The 14,796-nt window shown below is 37.2% G+C and overlaps 2 protein-coding genes across 2 annotated transcripts; one reads left to right on the top strand and one right to left on the bottom strand.

Moving 5' to 3' along the window:
• Positions 2,235-10,742, top strand: LOC109825926 (beta-glucosidase 31-like). Its single transcript, XM_020392844.1, has 13 exons — positions 2,235-2,307; positions 3,398-3,467; positions 3,840-3,898; positions 3,979-4,054; positions 4,153-4,224; positions 4,375-4,462; positions 4,819-5,074; positions 8,183-8,298; positions 8,715-8,932; positions 9,351-9,376; positions 9,459-9,570; positions 9,651-9,756; positions 10,370-10,742. Exons 4-13 carry the CDS (start codon positions 3,994-3,996, stop codon positions 10,584-10,586), a joined length of 1,272 nt encoding a protein of 423 aa, XP_020248433.1. The 5' UTR covers positions 2,235-2,307; positions 3,398-3,467; positions 3,840-3,898; positions 3,979-3,993; the 3' UTR covers positions 10,587-10,742.
• LOC109826382 (uncharacterized monothiol glutaredoxin ycf64-like) lies at positions 11,905-14,796 on the bottom strand. The gene is made up of 3 exons (XM_020393415.1): positions 14,610-14,796; positions 13,576-13,845; positions 11,905-12,096 (listed from the first exon to the last, which is right to left on the bottom strand). The coding sequence occupies exons 1-3, from the start codon at positions 14,794-14,796 to the stop codon at positions 12,041-12,043; spliced, it is 513 nt and encodes a 170-aa protein (XP_020249004.1). The 3' UTR covers positions 11,905-12,040.

Below are 14,796 nucleotides of genomic sequence, written 5' to 3'. Positions count from 1 at the left end.
GTAGCATATGTCATCAATCGCATGCTTCTTAATCTAAAAAATCTGAAACCCCTTTATGAGCTGATATGGGGAGAGAAAGCAAATGTGAAGCATTTCAAATTATTCAGCTCCATCTTTTATGTTCATGTACTGCTTCTAAAAGGAGAAAACTTGATGCTAACGCTAAAAAAATGTATTTTCGTTGGTTATGTTGAACGAAAGTAAGGGTGAAAATACATGAACCCAGAGACTCATCGCTTCATAGTTTCTCGAGATGTGATGTTTGATGAGGCGTCTCTTACTATTCTCCTCAAGGCATTGTGGTCAATGATGTTGGAGGGCATAGCAATGATGAAGATGATTTAGTTCCTATAGTGAGTTTGCCATCTTCATCAAGTGTTACATGTGCATCTAGTTCTTCCTCATCTTCGACATCGGGGGAGCAAAGTGAAAGGCGAAGCAATGTTTGTTAGGACGTAGTCTGTACAATAGCTCTTGTTTGAGTAATAACAAACTCTTAATTTGGTACTAATATTTATTTGAGATGATATAGTATAAGTGAAAACAGATTTATGAAGGTTACAAGACGAAACGACACGAAAATTATCATTTATGCTGATATGAGCCTTAGAGCCATCGATAGTCTATAGGAACCCATCTATGATTAAGGTTTATCGATGGTGTACAGTGAACAATTACAGAATCTTAGAAAGTTAATTTCAAATCACCGATGGTCTATAGTGAACGATCAATGGTCACCACACCTCATCAATAAAATTAAATCATCGAGGATTTGAGGAGTTAATCACAATCGTCCTTTGATCCCTTTCATCTCAATCAATGGTCATGAGGAACCATCAATGGAGACAAAGATTTTTGGTAGATTTGAGGAGTTAATCACAATCGTCCTTTGATCCCTTTCATCTCAAAATTTTACTATGATTTTGGATATCTCTTTTATAATTAGAGGCCATATAAGATTGAAAGAGATAATATTTGAGGAGAGTTTTAGAGTTTAAAAAGAGAGCTTTTGGAGAGAACTTAAAAGGAGAATTTATAGTGTTTGTGAGAAGAAGTTTGTACTTGAAATTTGAACCCCCAGAGTCTAAACAAACTCTTTCTTATTATGCTCAAAATCTTTATATTGTCTTAGCAAGAGGAGTTTCCCTTGTATTCAACATCTACATCGTTCTTTATCAAGCTTTCCTTCAATCTTTTGAAGAACAGTTTGCTAATCAAAAGAGATGTACGTAAGATCTTTTTAATTTTATATTTAAACTATTTTTGATAGATTGTTCCAAACTTATTTCTTTGGCATACTCAAGTCGGTGATAATTGAGGGTTGGGACTAGCTACGGCTAGGTGTTACTCGCTTTGGAGAGTTAAGTTAGACGATTGATTTTGGATGGATTCTAGGATGGGATCTTTATAAGTATACTAAATTGGTTGTGATTTAGGAAAACTCTTAATATAGTGAGGAATTCCCTCCATAAGAAGGAAAAGTAGAGATAGGATTGTTATCATAACCACGATAAAAATCTCGTATGTTCCTTGGTCGATTTTTAGTTTGGTTTTTTGCTTTAACTTGTCTATATTTCCACCGCATATTCTGTATTTTAGCAAAAACAGTAGCAAACATATTTATGATCCCCCACCCACCCCCACCCCTTTTTAGGCTTGCATCTCAGATTCAACAATATTATCTCTGAAAATCAAACAGAGGAGAACATTGAAGCTATAGAAAGTACACCATCTCTCAGAAGATCAACAAGAAAGATTGTCAAGCCAACTCGGTATCGAGATGGAGATTTTGTGTCTTCGACTTCTTGCTTCTTTGTAAGACCTACAGATGCAAATGAACCTTCGTGTTATGATGAATCCAAAGGCATAAAAGAATGGGAGGATGCAATGGACGAGGAGATGCATGCTCTACAAAAGAATTATACTTCGATTCTTGTGCCAAAACTCAAGGATGTAAACCCAATGATGTGTAAATGGGTTTACAAGCTAAAGAGAGGCAAATGGGAGTGTTGATCAATAGAAAGCAATGCTTGTTGCATGGGAGTTTCCTAAAGTTCATGGACAAGATTATGAAGAGACTTTTAGTCATGCCACAAAGATGACTTCAGTTCTGGTGATCATTTCCTTAGCAGCTAGTCTTGGTTAGGGATTTTTGCAACTAGATGTGAAGAGTGTTTTTCTCTACAGAGAGTTGACAAGGATATCTATATGGAGTAGCCGCCAAGTTATGTATGTTCTTCTCATCCGAACTATGTTTGCAAACTCAAGAAAACCCTCTTATGGCTTAAAGCTGGCTCCCCGAGCTTGGTATGGTAAAATAGCACAATACCTTGAATTTTTTAGTTATATTGCCTCACAGTTAGGTTCAAGTTTATTTGCAAAGAAACATGGTGATATTCATATTATTGTTCTCTCATACGTTGGTGAAGGATTTAGGCGAGCTACCTATCCGCTTTCAGATGAAGGATTTACCGCATTATTTCCTTAGCTTGGAGATAAATTATGTCAAGAAATGAGTTTTTGTTTCTCAGAGAGGCTATGCAAAAAAAGGTTGTTGAAAGGTTTGACATAAAGGAAGGAAAGCAATGCTCCATGCTTCTTGATGCAAACATGAAGCTAAGGCAAGAAGAAGGAAAGCTTCCTTCAGGTCATCGACCATTTCGTGCCCTTGTTGGAAGTCTAATTCAAATGATGTAGACATTCTAAGATTCATAGAGATTAAAAGTCATATAGTTTCAATTTATCTTTAGCCTATACATCTCATAACCTAAAAAATGAGCAGTTTGCAACATTGTCTCACATTTGATTTCTTGAGTTGCTTGATTCTAGAATAGGAAATTCTAAACCACATTATTTTGGATCCACTTGAGTTTGAGGACATGTAGATAATAATGAATAGTTTTAGTTAACAATATTGATCGACAAATGCGTACTTCAAAAGGGTGTAACAAAGTAAGTTACACCTTGTGTGTAATACCGTAAGCCAACCAACATGTACATATATACAAATATGTATATTGTAAATATATGTAGATACATAAATATATGTATATGTACACACACACATCTGATGACAACTTATATATTGTACAAATATAATGGGTATCATATGGCATATCAAGGATTATCTCATATATAGTGATATGGTTGAATCTCAGGCGAATGAATAAAGATCTTTTTTCTTTAGTACTTTACTCAAACCACATAGTAGGTTGAGATTCAGTCACAATTACTACATATGTGAGAATGCTCACATATGCCATATTATACTCATTACTCTTATATTATATATACATATATAGTATACGTACAAATAGAGGTATGTACTTAGTCTGAGCTGCCGCATTATTTTGCTAATGCGTAAATAACTGTTGGATTTATCCTTGTCCAATCGCAGGTAGAAGGAGCAGTTGCAGAGGACGGAAGAAAACCCAGCATCTGGGACACCTTTACACATGATGGTAGACGTATGTGTTAGAGTATAATATTATGACTTTTAACTTTGAAGTTTTGATATAGTGGACAATATAAAACTATAACCATCAATCCTCACTATGATTTTATGCTCTAGTGGGAGGAACCTTTAACATAATATCAAGGCACCAAGTTCAAATCTCATCGGCCAAGCATTTAAAAGTCGTTTTGTGAGTCCATGTATTGAACACTATAAAAAGGGCACTCGACCTGTGGATTATAAAACTTTAACCCAGCCCTCATCACCTTGAGGCTTTTGGGATAATGACTGGATCCTTCGATTTTGTGTCGTCATAACCTATAGCTAATGATGATCCATGGAGCGCCAACAGCAGAACCTCAAGGTTTCGTTGCTACATTTACAGGTCTAAGTGACGATCAGGCAACAGGAGATATAGCAGCAGATCAGTATCATAAATACAAGGTAAAGACTAAAGAGGCTACCTTTATTGTCCTACAACTAAGCTCAATTTCTAAGAAATGTCGTTCTTTGTTTGATGACAGGAAGATGTAAAGTTGATGCATGATATGGGCCTGGATGCGTACAGGTTCTCCATCTCCTGGTCGCGACTTATTCCCGGTATAGAATATTTTCTATTTCGATCAATAGAAGTTTCAAGCAAAAGAACATAACTATACATGTCCATGGTTTTATTTTTTTTTTATTTTTTTTGGCAGATGGACATGGGGATGTAAATGCAAAAGGCTTGCAGTACTATAACAATCTGATCGATGAACTCGTGAGCTATGGTAATATATGCTTAAAATGTTCTTTAAAAAATTTTAGGAGATATAATGTTGAGTTCAAATGCTGCTAGTAGTCCAGTAGTAGCTCACTAGTTAATGGCAGTCTAATCTTTTTATTATTAATTTATATTCTCCTCTTTTCAAATCTTAAAGGAATAGAGCCTCATGTTACCTTGCACCACTTTGACCTTCCACAAGCGCTTGAAGATGAGTATGGAGGAGTACTGAGCCCGAGAATAATGTAATCCTCTAATCTTTCTTGCTGGTTTTCATCATAGGTTTAATTGCACGTAGGACCCCCGACGCTATTTTGAACTTGCTATATCCTTGTCATAGACCCATCGGTTTTAATTGCTCTTTTACCCCGGGTGAGTTGTAGTAGATATCGCCTATGGTTGAAATTAGCGAGTCTATCTGAGGGTAAAAGAGTCAAAAAAAAATTAACCCGAGGGGCTACCTACGCGACGAAATCACAAAGAGTGGTAAGTTCAAAAAAAGTGACACTACAGGCCGGTCTATATGCAACTGACGATCTATCATACTTGATATCAGCAGCATGCGAAAATTAACATCTGTAACTTTCCGGTGTTGAACCAGAGAGGATTTCACCGCTTACGCCGACGTATGCTTCAGAGAATTCGGGGACAGAGTGAAATACTGGGCAACCTTTAATGAACCCAGGGTTCAGGCGCTCTTCGGTTACCAGTTCGGCACTTTTCCGCCTCGACGCTGCACCCACCCTGTTGGTTCCAACTGCACCAAGGGAGGTTCAACAAGCGAGCCGTATCTAGCCGCTCATAACCTTCTTAGATCACATTTATCGGCCGCCACATTGTACAAAGACCAGTATCAGGTACAGTATAACTGATGAAAACTATTTTGAGTTTGACACATTCTTCATGAATGACACGATTTGGTCCTTCGGATTTTTTTTTTTTTTTCCTTCCCCTTGTGCACTTTCAGATTTACTGAAAGAGAGTTTTCGGTTTAAAATGATCAGGTCCCTCTTAAAGTATTACTGAACTCCCACATTGTCGTCTAGAGTATCAATTTACCTACCATCCGCCTTGTAATATATGCATAGATCCAATATTGCAGTCCTTTTGTGAAACCACAATCGATGTTCAACAAATCCATAACGCGACGCAGTTTTTTCTCATTCCTTCTATTTCTACGCAATCGTAGAAAAGGGATGAAGGGTAAAGTGCTTTTGGGAAAAGTAGTTTGGGTTTTTTTTTTTTTTACTGTTTTGAAGGAAAAATTAAAGGAGATGGGAAAGTTGTGAAGGTTTTTTTTTAAGCTCTCGCAAAACCCCCCCAAAAAAACCATCAAACGCAGCAAATAAAATCATATAAGATTTAACATGGAAAACCCTCAACAGGGAAAAACTACGGGATCAAAATTCACTATCACCTTCAAATTATAATTTTTTGCACGGACCAAAGGACAAACAAACGGCTCTCTCTCTCTCTCTCTCTCTCTCTCTCTCTCTCTCTCTCTCTCTCTGTCTCTACTATATATCATATATAATATATATATATATATATATATATACTATATATATATATTATATATATATATATATATCCTCTTCTAAACAATAGAAGGATATATATAGAGAAACTAAAATCCTATCTCTAGCCTAACTTCCTAATTAGAATAAGATTCAAACTACCAATCATGATGGAACCCAAACTCCTAATCATGATAGATCCTTAACCTTATCTAATTCTCATAAAGTTATACAAAAAATTAAAAACTCTATCCTAACTTGGAGTTTGAGTAGATACCCAACATATCCTTGCTCGACGAAAAATCTCCAAGTGTCTCAACGACTTCAGAAAAACTTACTCTATTCATCTTGTTCTTCACCTCTCCCTTGTGGACAAGAGTCTGAGAAGAGTAATCTGCACCATTAACGGATCGCACATCTAAATAGCAAATATGATTGCTACTCTTCCTCCCTCGCAAAATCAAATCGTCATCTCTATACACATTGCAGCATTCTCCTTCACCCACATATTTGTACCCACGTGATGTCATCTCACCCAACGAAATTAAATTAGCACCACATGTCGGCACATATCTCACATGATGAAGAATTCTGACCTTCTCAGTGTGAAACTTGAAGCGAACACTTCCAACACCTTCAACCTTCATCTTCTCGTTGTTTTCAACAATCACGTCGTCAAATTCTTCGTCTTTAATGTGTTAAAATAATTTTTATTGTTGCAAACGTGCATAGAGGCTGCAGAATCTAACACCCAAGTATTACTCGTATCAGTACCTGTACTCTGCATCAAAAAAACCACATCTTCATCACACACAACCATTGATGAGTCAGTCTTCTTCCCATTTTCTTGAAGTTCCATATGTCAAATACTTTTCAAATCATCACGCATCTGGGAACATCTGAACTGAATGTGACCATTCTCTCCGCAATAATAGCACTCCTTTTCGCTGTCGTCCCAGGCCCGAGATTTTGACCTTCCTCGATAACTCTCACATCTCCCCATACTCCTCCCTCGATTAGAACATTCAAAAGCTAGTGCACTCTCACCACCATTAGATGCGCTCTCCTTTCCCATCATTCTTTTATTCTCATGTAGGAGTGCTGTCACATCGTCGAACTTCAAAGTCTGCTTCCCTACAATTATCGTCTGAACTAACAGCTTGTACGACTTCGGCAAGGAAGACAATAGGAGTAGCGCCTGCTCTTCTTCTTTAATCTCCTCATCAATATTCAAAAGTTGGCAAACTAATTGATTAAAGACATTGATGTGATCTTGAATTGCAGTACCTTCTTTCACCTTCAACGAATAAAATTCTATCCTCAAACACAATCGGTTGGTCATCGACTTTGATGCATAAATCCCTCGAGCCTTCCCACAACCCCCTTGGTGTGGTCTCTTGCATAACATTGTACTTGATCTCGGGGGGTGAGTGCCAAACAAATTGTGGTAACCGCCATCTTTTGTATGGAACTTCATTCAACATCCTTCAATCCTTCAGGTTTCTTCTCCTCCAAAGCTTGATCAACACCCTGCTGCACAAGAATATCTTGAATCGTGCACTGTCATATTGCAAAATTTGTCTTGCCATTGAATAACGGAATATCAAACTTCGGACCCGAAGAAGTCATCATCCTCTAACTAGGATCAAAATTTAAATCAATCACTGTAGAGATTAAATTTAATAAAACCGACATCAAAAACGAACTCAGCACGTCGAAAACCTCTAGGAACAACTCATGGATCACCGAAATCCGCCTCCAAATCCTCGATCAAAAAACAAATCAACCTCAACCATCGGATCTGTCGTCGCTACAGTACCTGCCACTACAGTACCATGAATAGTGTGTCACCGTGAACAGTTCCTCCACTATAGTACCACGATGAACAGTAACGTTGCCGCCAATGTCGTTGCAAATCTCGAATCTCCACGAACCGTCGAACCCCGCTCTGATACCACTTGAAGGGGTTTTTTTTAGATCTCGTAAAAACCCCCCAAAAAAACCATCAAACGCAGCAAATAAAATCACACAAGATTTAACGTGAATAATCCTCAACAGGGAAAAACCACGGGATCAAAATCAATCAACTATCACATTTAAATTACAATCTTTTGCACGGACAAAGACTGCCAAACCCTCTCTCTCTCTCTCATTATTCTTCTAACAATAGAAGGATATATATAGAGAAACCAAAACCCTATCTCTAGCCTAACGTCCTAATTAGAATAAGATTCAAACTCCTAATCATGATAGAACCCAAACTCCTAATCATGATAGATCCCTAACCTTATCTAATTCTCATGAAGTTATACAAAGAATTAAAAACTCTGTCCTAACTTGGAGTTTGAGTAGATACCCAACAAGTTGGTGGTCATTTGGTCCTTTTTAATACTATGAAAGCTAGATAGAGTTTCTTCTATTAATTTATAAAGCTTGCTTTGCATGCAGGCGGTGCAAGGAGGGAAGATAGGAATTACCACGTCGTGTCCGTGGTATTCCCCTTCAACAAATTCACAAGAAGATATCATCGCAGCGCAGCAGGCCAGGGATTCCAACATAGGATGGTAAGGGCCGCATATTTGAGAATGTAGTATAGCGATCGTATTTTTCTTTTTCTTTTTTTTGGGTAAATTTACAATAAACCCTCAAGAAATTTCGGGCTTTCTGGCAAACCCTCAATATAGCTTCCGAAATCATGCTGAACCCCCAACAACTTTCGCGTGGTTCTGCAGACCCTCCGATAAGTCTCTATGTTTGCAACCCCTATAAATTAATTGAAGGGGGAGAACATAGAAAGACATTTTGAAAATTATTGGGGGGTCTACTCTAATTTGCCCAAAAGATTTCTACAGAATTTATCTAGGGATCAACGCGATTTTGGAAGTTATAAATGGTTTACTACAAAATGCTGAAAGTTCTTAGGCATTTAGCGTAAGTTTTATCCTTTTTTTTTTCTCTCTCTCTCTATATATGTGACCAGGATCATCAATCCACTTGTGTACGGGGACTACCCTCCTATCATGAGGGAGAGTTTGGGATCAAATCTGCCTTCGTTTGATGCAGAAGAATCCATGAAGTTAAAACAATCATTTGATTTCATTGGGTTGAACCATTATAATTTGTATTATGTGAAATACAAACCTAACAAGTATGACAAGAGTGATAAGGACGTCAAAAATGTCTCGGCTAAAGACTCCGGTAAGTAGCAATGACCTTCGGTACGTAGTATCTCCCTTTTGAACTTACTGTCCCTTTAGTTTTACTGTTGCAGATAGACCCCCCCCAAACGGAAAAAAATAATTTTTGTAACTCTTTTAGGAGCTGTTTGTTTGCATAAGGAGGAAGGGGAAAACCTGTCAAAACTGACACTTGTGACAGGCTTTCAATCCATTTCCCCCTCTAAAAGAGGTAACCAAACGCGTCCTTAACCTCACAAGACGGAAAGTTGCAAACCGCCCAAAAGGTAAAAGAGTAAAATAATAATAATAAAAATTCAAGCAAGATGTATATACAACAACAAAACTAGAGGGGCGGTAAGTTCAAAACAACGATACTAAATTGGATAGATTTTGTAGTAACCCGATAGTAAATTCCTTTTGTTTGCTTTTTGACGCAGATACACGATTAGGCGCATCGGAGAAGGTAGAAAACTCTATATTTAAATAATATTTATAAGGGAGTTTTATTGTAGATATTCTCACCAAGGTGAAACATTTTTTTACAGTTTCTCACGGTGAAAGAGGCGTCTTCAGCTAATGCTCCGTGGGCTTTCCAGGCGACGCTTGAGTACGTTAAAATAAAATACAGGAATCCTCCGATCATCGTTTATGAAAATGGTAAGAAACGCCTATCATATTGGATAATTTTTAAAAAAAGAAAAAAAGAAAGTACCCTGAAATGATGATTATTTGTTCAGGATACGGGGAATCTAATGTTGGTCCGACCACTGGGAACGGTACGGATGATTATAAGAGGGTAGCATATTTGCAGGACTACAGCGAAAGCTTGCTCCGGTCTATTAGGTACTCCCTCTTCACATTGACTGTTATAAGATTACAGTCTCAAATTACGATAGAATAAAAAAGATTGATGAGTTTAAATAAAAGTAGAAACCAATATAGCGAAGTGTACGGCACTACTAGTCTCGTACACTTCATTTCTGTTATCCTGAGTTTAAATAACAGAAAGATTGAAAGCACCCGTTTTTAATATTTATAAATAGTAAAAACGATCCTTTGGGGAAAAAAATTAACAAAATCGACCCTTTTCTTCAGAAAAGGATCGGTTTTGCTGTTATTGTGATTTAGCGAAGTGTACGGGACTACTAGTCCCGTACACTTCATTTCTGTTATCGTGGGTAAAATAGAAAAGAAGTGTACGGGACTACTAGTCCCGTTCACTTCGCTAAATCACAACAACTGCAAAACCGACCTTTTTCTTCAGAAAAGGGTCGGTTTTGCTAAAAAAAATTCAAATGGTCGTTTTTAATATTTAATTATTAAAAATAAGTGCTTTTAAAAATTTGTCCAATTTAGAAATGTTCTTCTTTTTTTCTTTTTCCTTTTTTTTTTGGAAAAAAATGTCAAGTCATAGCATTACTGTTGCAAATGTAAAGATATTGATTGTCCTGTGCAGGAATGGCTCAAACACGCTAGGGTACTTCGTGTGGTCATTTTTAGATTGTTTTGAGCTCGTGCACGGCTATACCGCACGCTACGGACTCTACGGGGTTGATTTTGAAGGAGCCGACAGGAGGAGGTTCGCGAGGCTTTCAGCTCACTGGTACTCCAAATTTCTAAGTAACGGAGGACTGATAAGAGCTCGAGCATCAAAAATTATTCGCACGGAGTAGCGAGCTTGATGTTTCCTTCGACAATGTTGTCGCTCGGATTTGATTAGTCTGTGCTCTAAATATATTGTGCGTGTCATGAGGCATTGTTTCAAACTCCTCCTGCGTTATTAAAATAAGAAAAAAAGAAGAAGCAAATGATCATTTTTCTTGCTACTAGTTTCTTCCTTTCCTCTCACTGAGTTTGGATAGATACAATGTATCTATCGTCTGCTGACTAAAAAACTCCACATGCGAGCGAAATGTTCTGAGTTTTGAGGGGGCAATGACGATTCGATAAAATCATCTTTGCCAGAGCCTTCGAGAAGTAATAGGTAATAGGTAACGCGATTTAAAATTTCCTTCATTGCACAATGTTTCTTCCAAACTGAAAATTCCAATTTTGGATACATCAGTCTCCCTGTGCATGCAAGCCCAGAGAGCTATGCCTGTAAAGAACGAACAGGGTAAACCGAACGGGAAAAATATTCAGAGAAACATACATACAAACTCCGTACACAAGCACCTTGATCAAAATTGTATCCAAACAAGCTACGCGATAGGAAGGCAGTTTAGAAATCTTATATGTCTTCGCGGTGGTTAACAACAATTGCTCTCAATATTGCAAATATTTTGATAGGTTTGAATTCAGAAGATACTAGGTATCTGTATTTTGTCAAATTATGAATGCTAAATCAAATTCAAATCGGATTGTTCAAATCCACTTACATCCTTCAATGCAAACGAGAAATGGGTGCACTGACCCAGCTACTGGGGTTCGAATTCAAGATTAGTATTAGTGAAACCTCTTGAAACCAGGATCCCACTTCCATTAGTCGAACCTATCGATCATTTAGCGTCTTCTTTGCTTCAATCTTTATAGACTCAAAAAAGCCACGATCTTCTTCAAACTATGGGTGAACACTGATAACCAAAAATTTAGGGTCCAGTCTATATCATTTTTACGAACCAAACCTAAAATAGGTGGGATTACTTGTAAAGATCTCGGTTATCATCTTCAACGAGAGGCAACGGCATCAACCTCTCGAAGAAGGCAACAAATAATACACAAAGAACATGTTTTTTTCCTAAAAAGAAAAAATTAGTTGTAAAACTGAATCCTATCTTCACTTAAGGCACTTCAACCTGTGTACAGCTTTGTGGTGATACACAACGAGAAACTGCAGGAAATATTTTAAGTTACTCACAGGAATTAGAAATGAGTCCACAAGTTTGGGGAGTTGTAAAGTGTGCTTATGAGAAGTACTTCAGTAAGGGATCATTCACTTGTAACCTGCGCAAACCTGGCATGAAGTTCATAAGAAATAAATGTGTACTATTATAATAAAAACACTAAAAAGCAGTTTCATAAATATATATTACCCAAAGGGAAATGTTTACATGACAATACCAAGTCAAATTAATGCAGAACTTTTTTTCTCAATTTTAAATATAATAATCAGGTAGAGAACCACTTATCAAGAACACATCGCTTTCTCTATCAGTTCCTGCAGTTGCCCGTTCTTGTATGCTTCTGTTAAAATGTAAACATGATAATTAATAAGAAAGCAACAAACATAGTTACCATAGTATTAAAATTAATCACCAAGTGATTTCCATGAATTTAAAGTGTCAAATAATTAGAAGCTGCAAGAAAAAAGTAAAGAGTAATCAGGTAAGTCCACCTAAATTTAAGAAAATACGAGATGATTTGGAGTAGTTCTCATCTCATGCATGCTAAGTCAAAGGATTTGTTTACTTGATTAAATTAGAAAAGACCCTTGGAGTAGTTCTCATCTCATGCATGCTAAGTCAAAGGATTTGTTTACTTGATTAAATTAGAAAAGACCCGTACCAATTATTAACCAAATAGACAGGAGAAGCAGCTTGAACATTCTCGCAATTCTAAATACTCTTATCTCAATAACTACAACCATGTCAAACAGCTTGGAGATGGAAAAGGTTTACTGTTGATCACAAGTTGGAGCTTAAAATAGCCTGAGAGTCAAAATAAAGGGGGGCAAAGTAACCAGGAAAGAAATTGAGGTAGCATCAAAATTAGGATGTCAAATTCAACGAGATGATGAGACTCAAGTGGGAGAGGCAGGGAGACTTTCTAGAACTTATTGAGATTTTTAGAAAGGAATAAAAAACACAATCATAATAAGAAAATATGGGCAAACTACTTGAAACCAGTTAGGATATAAGGGCTAATAACAAGAGGACAAATACCTGCAGAGTTTTATGTTTTTGGAACCAAGTAACAATCTTCAATGCAAAGCAAGGGTCTAAAAGCTTACAGATTTTCTATGAGAAACTGTATGGAACTCTTGTAAATTTGTACCTTGTCGTCTTACCTCTGGTCTTCCAATTTCCTTTAATATTCTACGACTACATTCTAAGATCCCCGAATCTTCCATATCACATAAAATTATCAGCCAAATCTGACTTCTTTGCAATACCTACCTGCTTTTTCCCTATTTGGCTACAAATTCCCTTTAAACAGCCACCACGGTAATATCCAAGGCTCAATAAACCAAACAATCGTATACAACTAATTCATCTCAAAACTTCTTTGATATCAGAAACAAATAAATCAACCTTAGTTTGGTGTTGCATTACATTACAAGCTCGATTGAAGTTTATACTTTTTCATGTGCCAAATTACCTTTTATCACTTCCAATTACTTCCTAGTTTCATTTTCAATTTTGACTTTCTGATCACTGTAAAGTAGGGAACTAAGCTTCCACAATGTTGATATAAAGGTGTCTAAGTTATCTAGAATACTTTTGCATAATTGGAAGCTGCGAAGCATATTTATAAAAAGGATGAATTTTAACTCTATAGTTATATTAAGCATGGCCTCATTTTCTGCATTAAAAAAAATATCCAATTAAGCTACCAAACATTTCCCATAGTGTAAAAGATAATTTTGCATCCATATATCACCTTCAATCTAATCTAAATCATCCAAAGTAGAAATTTAACATAAATCCAACAAAGTTTGCTTACCAACGGTGATATCGCATCCCCCGAAGAACTCCCCATCAATATAAAGCTGAGGGAATGTAGGCCAGCTCGAATATTCTTTGAGCCCCTGTCGCAGCGTCTCGTTCTCAAGAATATTCATCGTCTCAAATGGAACATTCAGTGACTTCAGTATCTGAACCACTGTATTTGAGAACCCACACTGTGGAAAATCCTTGGTCCCCTTCATAAACAGCAGAACCTTGTGAGAATTCACCACCGTGTCCAACGTCGACTTCAATTGCGGGCTGAGCGCTAGATTGTACAAAAAAAGGAATCAGAAGAGAAAGATTGGACCTACTAGAGGGTTGAGTACTTGCGTGAAGGGGTCGAAATGCACCAAATCCTTAACAAATAACCCGTTAAGTTTTGTCTAACTGTTCCATTATATTCAACATAAACAAATAGCTTTTAGGATTCGTTTCATAAACATATGTAATTTAAATATGCTTGATTATCAAATATCTGTTTCAAATTTGGTCCCTCACAGCTTGTATTATTGCTGAGATATGTCACGTTTTGTATCCACTTACTTTAAGTTCTACACCGAAAGAGCCACATATCAGTGTTTTAATCAGATATTCAAATTATAGATTGATTCATCATAATCCTAGATTCACAATTTTCAATATGAACTTGAATCAAATTTCTTAAAAAATTGGAAGTATTCCTTTAATCAAATAGAAATATCTTCCTCGTTAAATAGTTTTGACATTCAAAACTAGATTACCAAGATGGCATTTTTAGTAGGATTCTTTTCCCGATACGTCTTTTCTCCCCCCTTTCTTTCACTTGAGACACTCAATAGGGATCCACTATGGCACTATGGTACTATTATCAAAATTAATTTAGCCATAAAATAAATATACTTTTAATATTCCATAAACATCCGTTGATACTCGAAAAATATTTGTGACCGAATTTTAATTCTGAAGAAAATTCAGAAGACTTCAAACGAAAACATGACCACGATTTTATTCGTTCGCATCCCTCCTTGCATTAGTTAGGGTTTTGGTTACCTGAGAAGCAGCGGATCGAGAGAGAGGGGTTTGGACGGAGAGGTTGGGGGCGGGCGAAGAGGGAGAGGCGGCGAAGGGACTGGAATCGGGGAGCGAGAGAGAGGACCGTCTTGATTCCGGCGCGAGATTTGATGGGTCGAGTGGCGGCGGCGACGGCGGCGACGGCGGCGGAGAGGGAGGACGCCAT

This window comes from Asparagus officinalis, chromosome 10 (genome assembly GCF_001876935.1).
Source record: "Asparagus officinalis chromosome 10, Aspof.V1, whole genome shotgun sequence".
Taxonomy (NCBI): domain Eukaryota; kingdom Viridiplantae; phylum Streptophyta; class Magnoliopsida; order Asparagales; family Asparagaceae; genus Asparagus; species Asparagus officinalis.
Note: the sequence above shows the minus strand (reverse complement) of the source record. Positions and strands in the feature narration are given on the sequence as shown.

What these genes read in the sequence shown, in the direction of transcription:
- LOC109825926 (XM_020392844.1), top strand. Translation starts at nt 3,994, where the DNA reads ATGCATGATATGGGCCTGGATGCGTACAGGTTCTCCATCTCCTGGTCG. An exon ending in AGGGATTCCAACATAGGATG is followed by an intron (nt 8,299 to 8,714) that starts GTAAGGGCCGCA and finishes ATATGTGACCAG; the next exon opens with GATCATCAATCCACTTGTGT. An exon ending in GATCATCGTTTATGAAAATG is followed by an intron (nt 9,571 to 9,650) that starts GTAAGAAACGCC and finishes TTATTTGTTCAG; the next exon opens with GATACGGGGAATCTAATGTT.
- LOC109826382 (XM_020393415.1), bottom strand. Translation starts at nt 14,796, where the DNA reads ATGGCGTCCTCCCTCTCCGCCGCCGTCGCCGCCGTCGCCGCCGCCACT. An exon ending in CTCGATCCGCTGCTTCTCAG is followed by an intron (nt 13,846 to 14,609) that starts GTAACCAAAACC and finishes TGTACAATCTAG; the next exon opens with CGCTCAGCCCGCAATTGAAG. An exon ending in GGGATGCGATATCACCGTTG is followed by an intron (nt 12,097 to 13,575) that starts GTAAGCAAACTT and finishes ACATTTTAACAG; the next exon opens with AAGCATACAAGAACGGGCAA.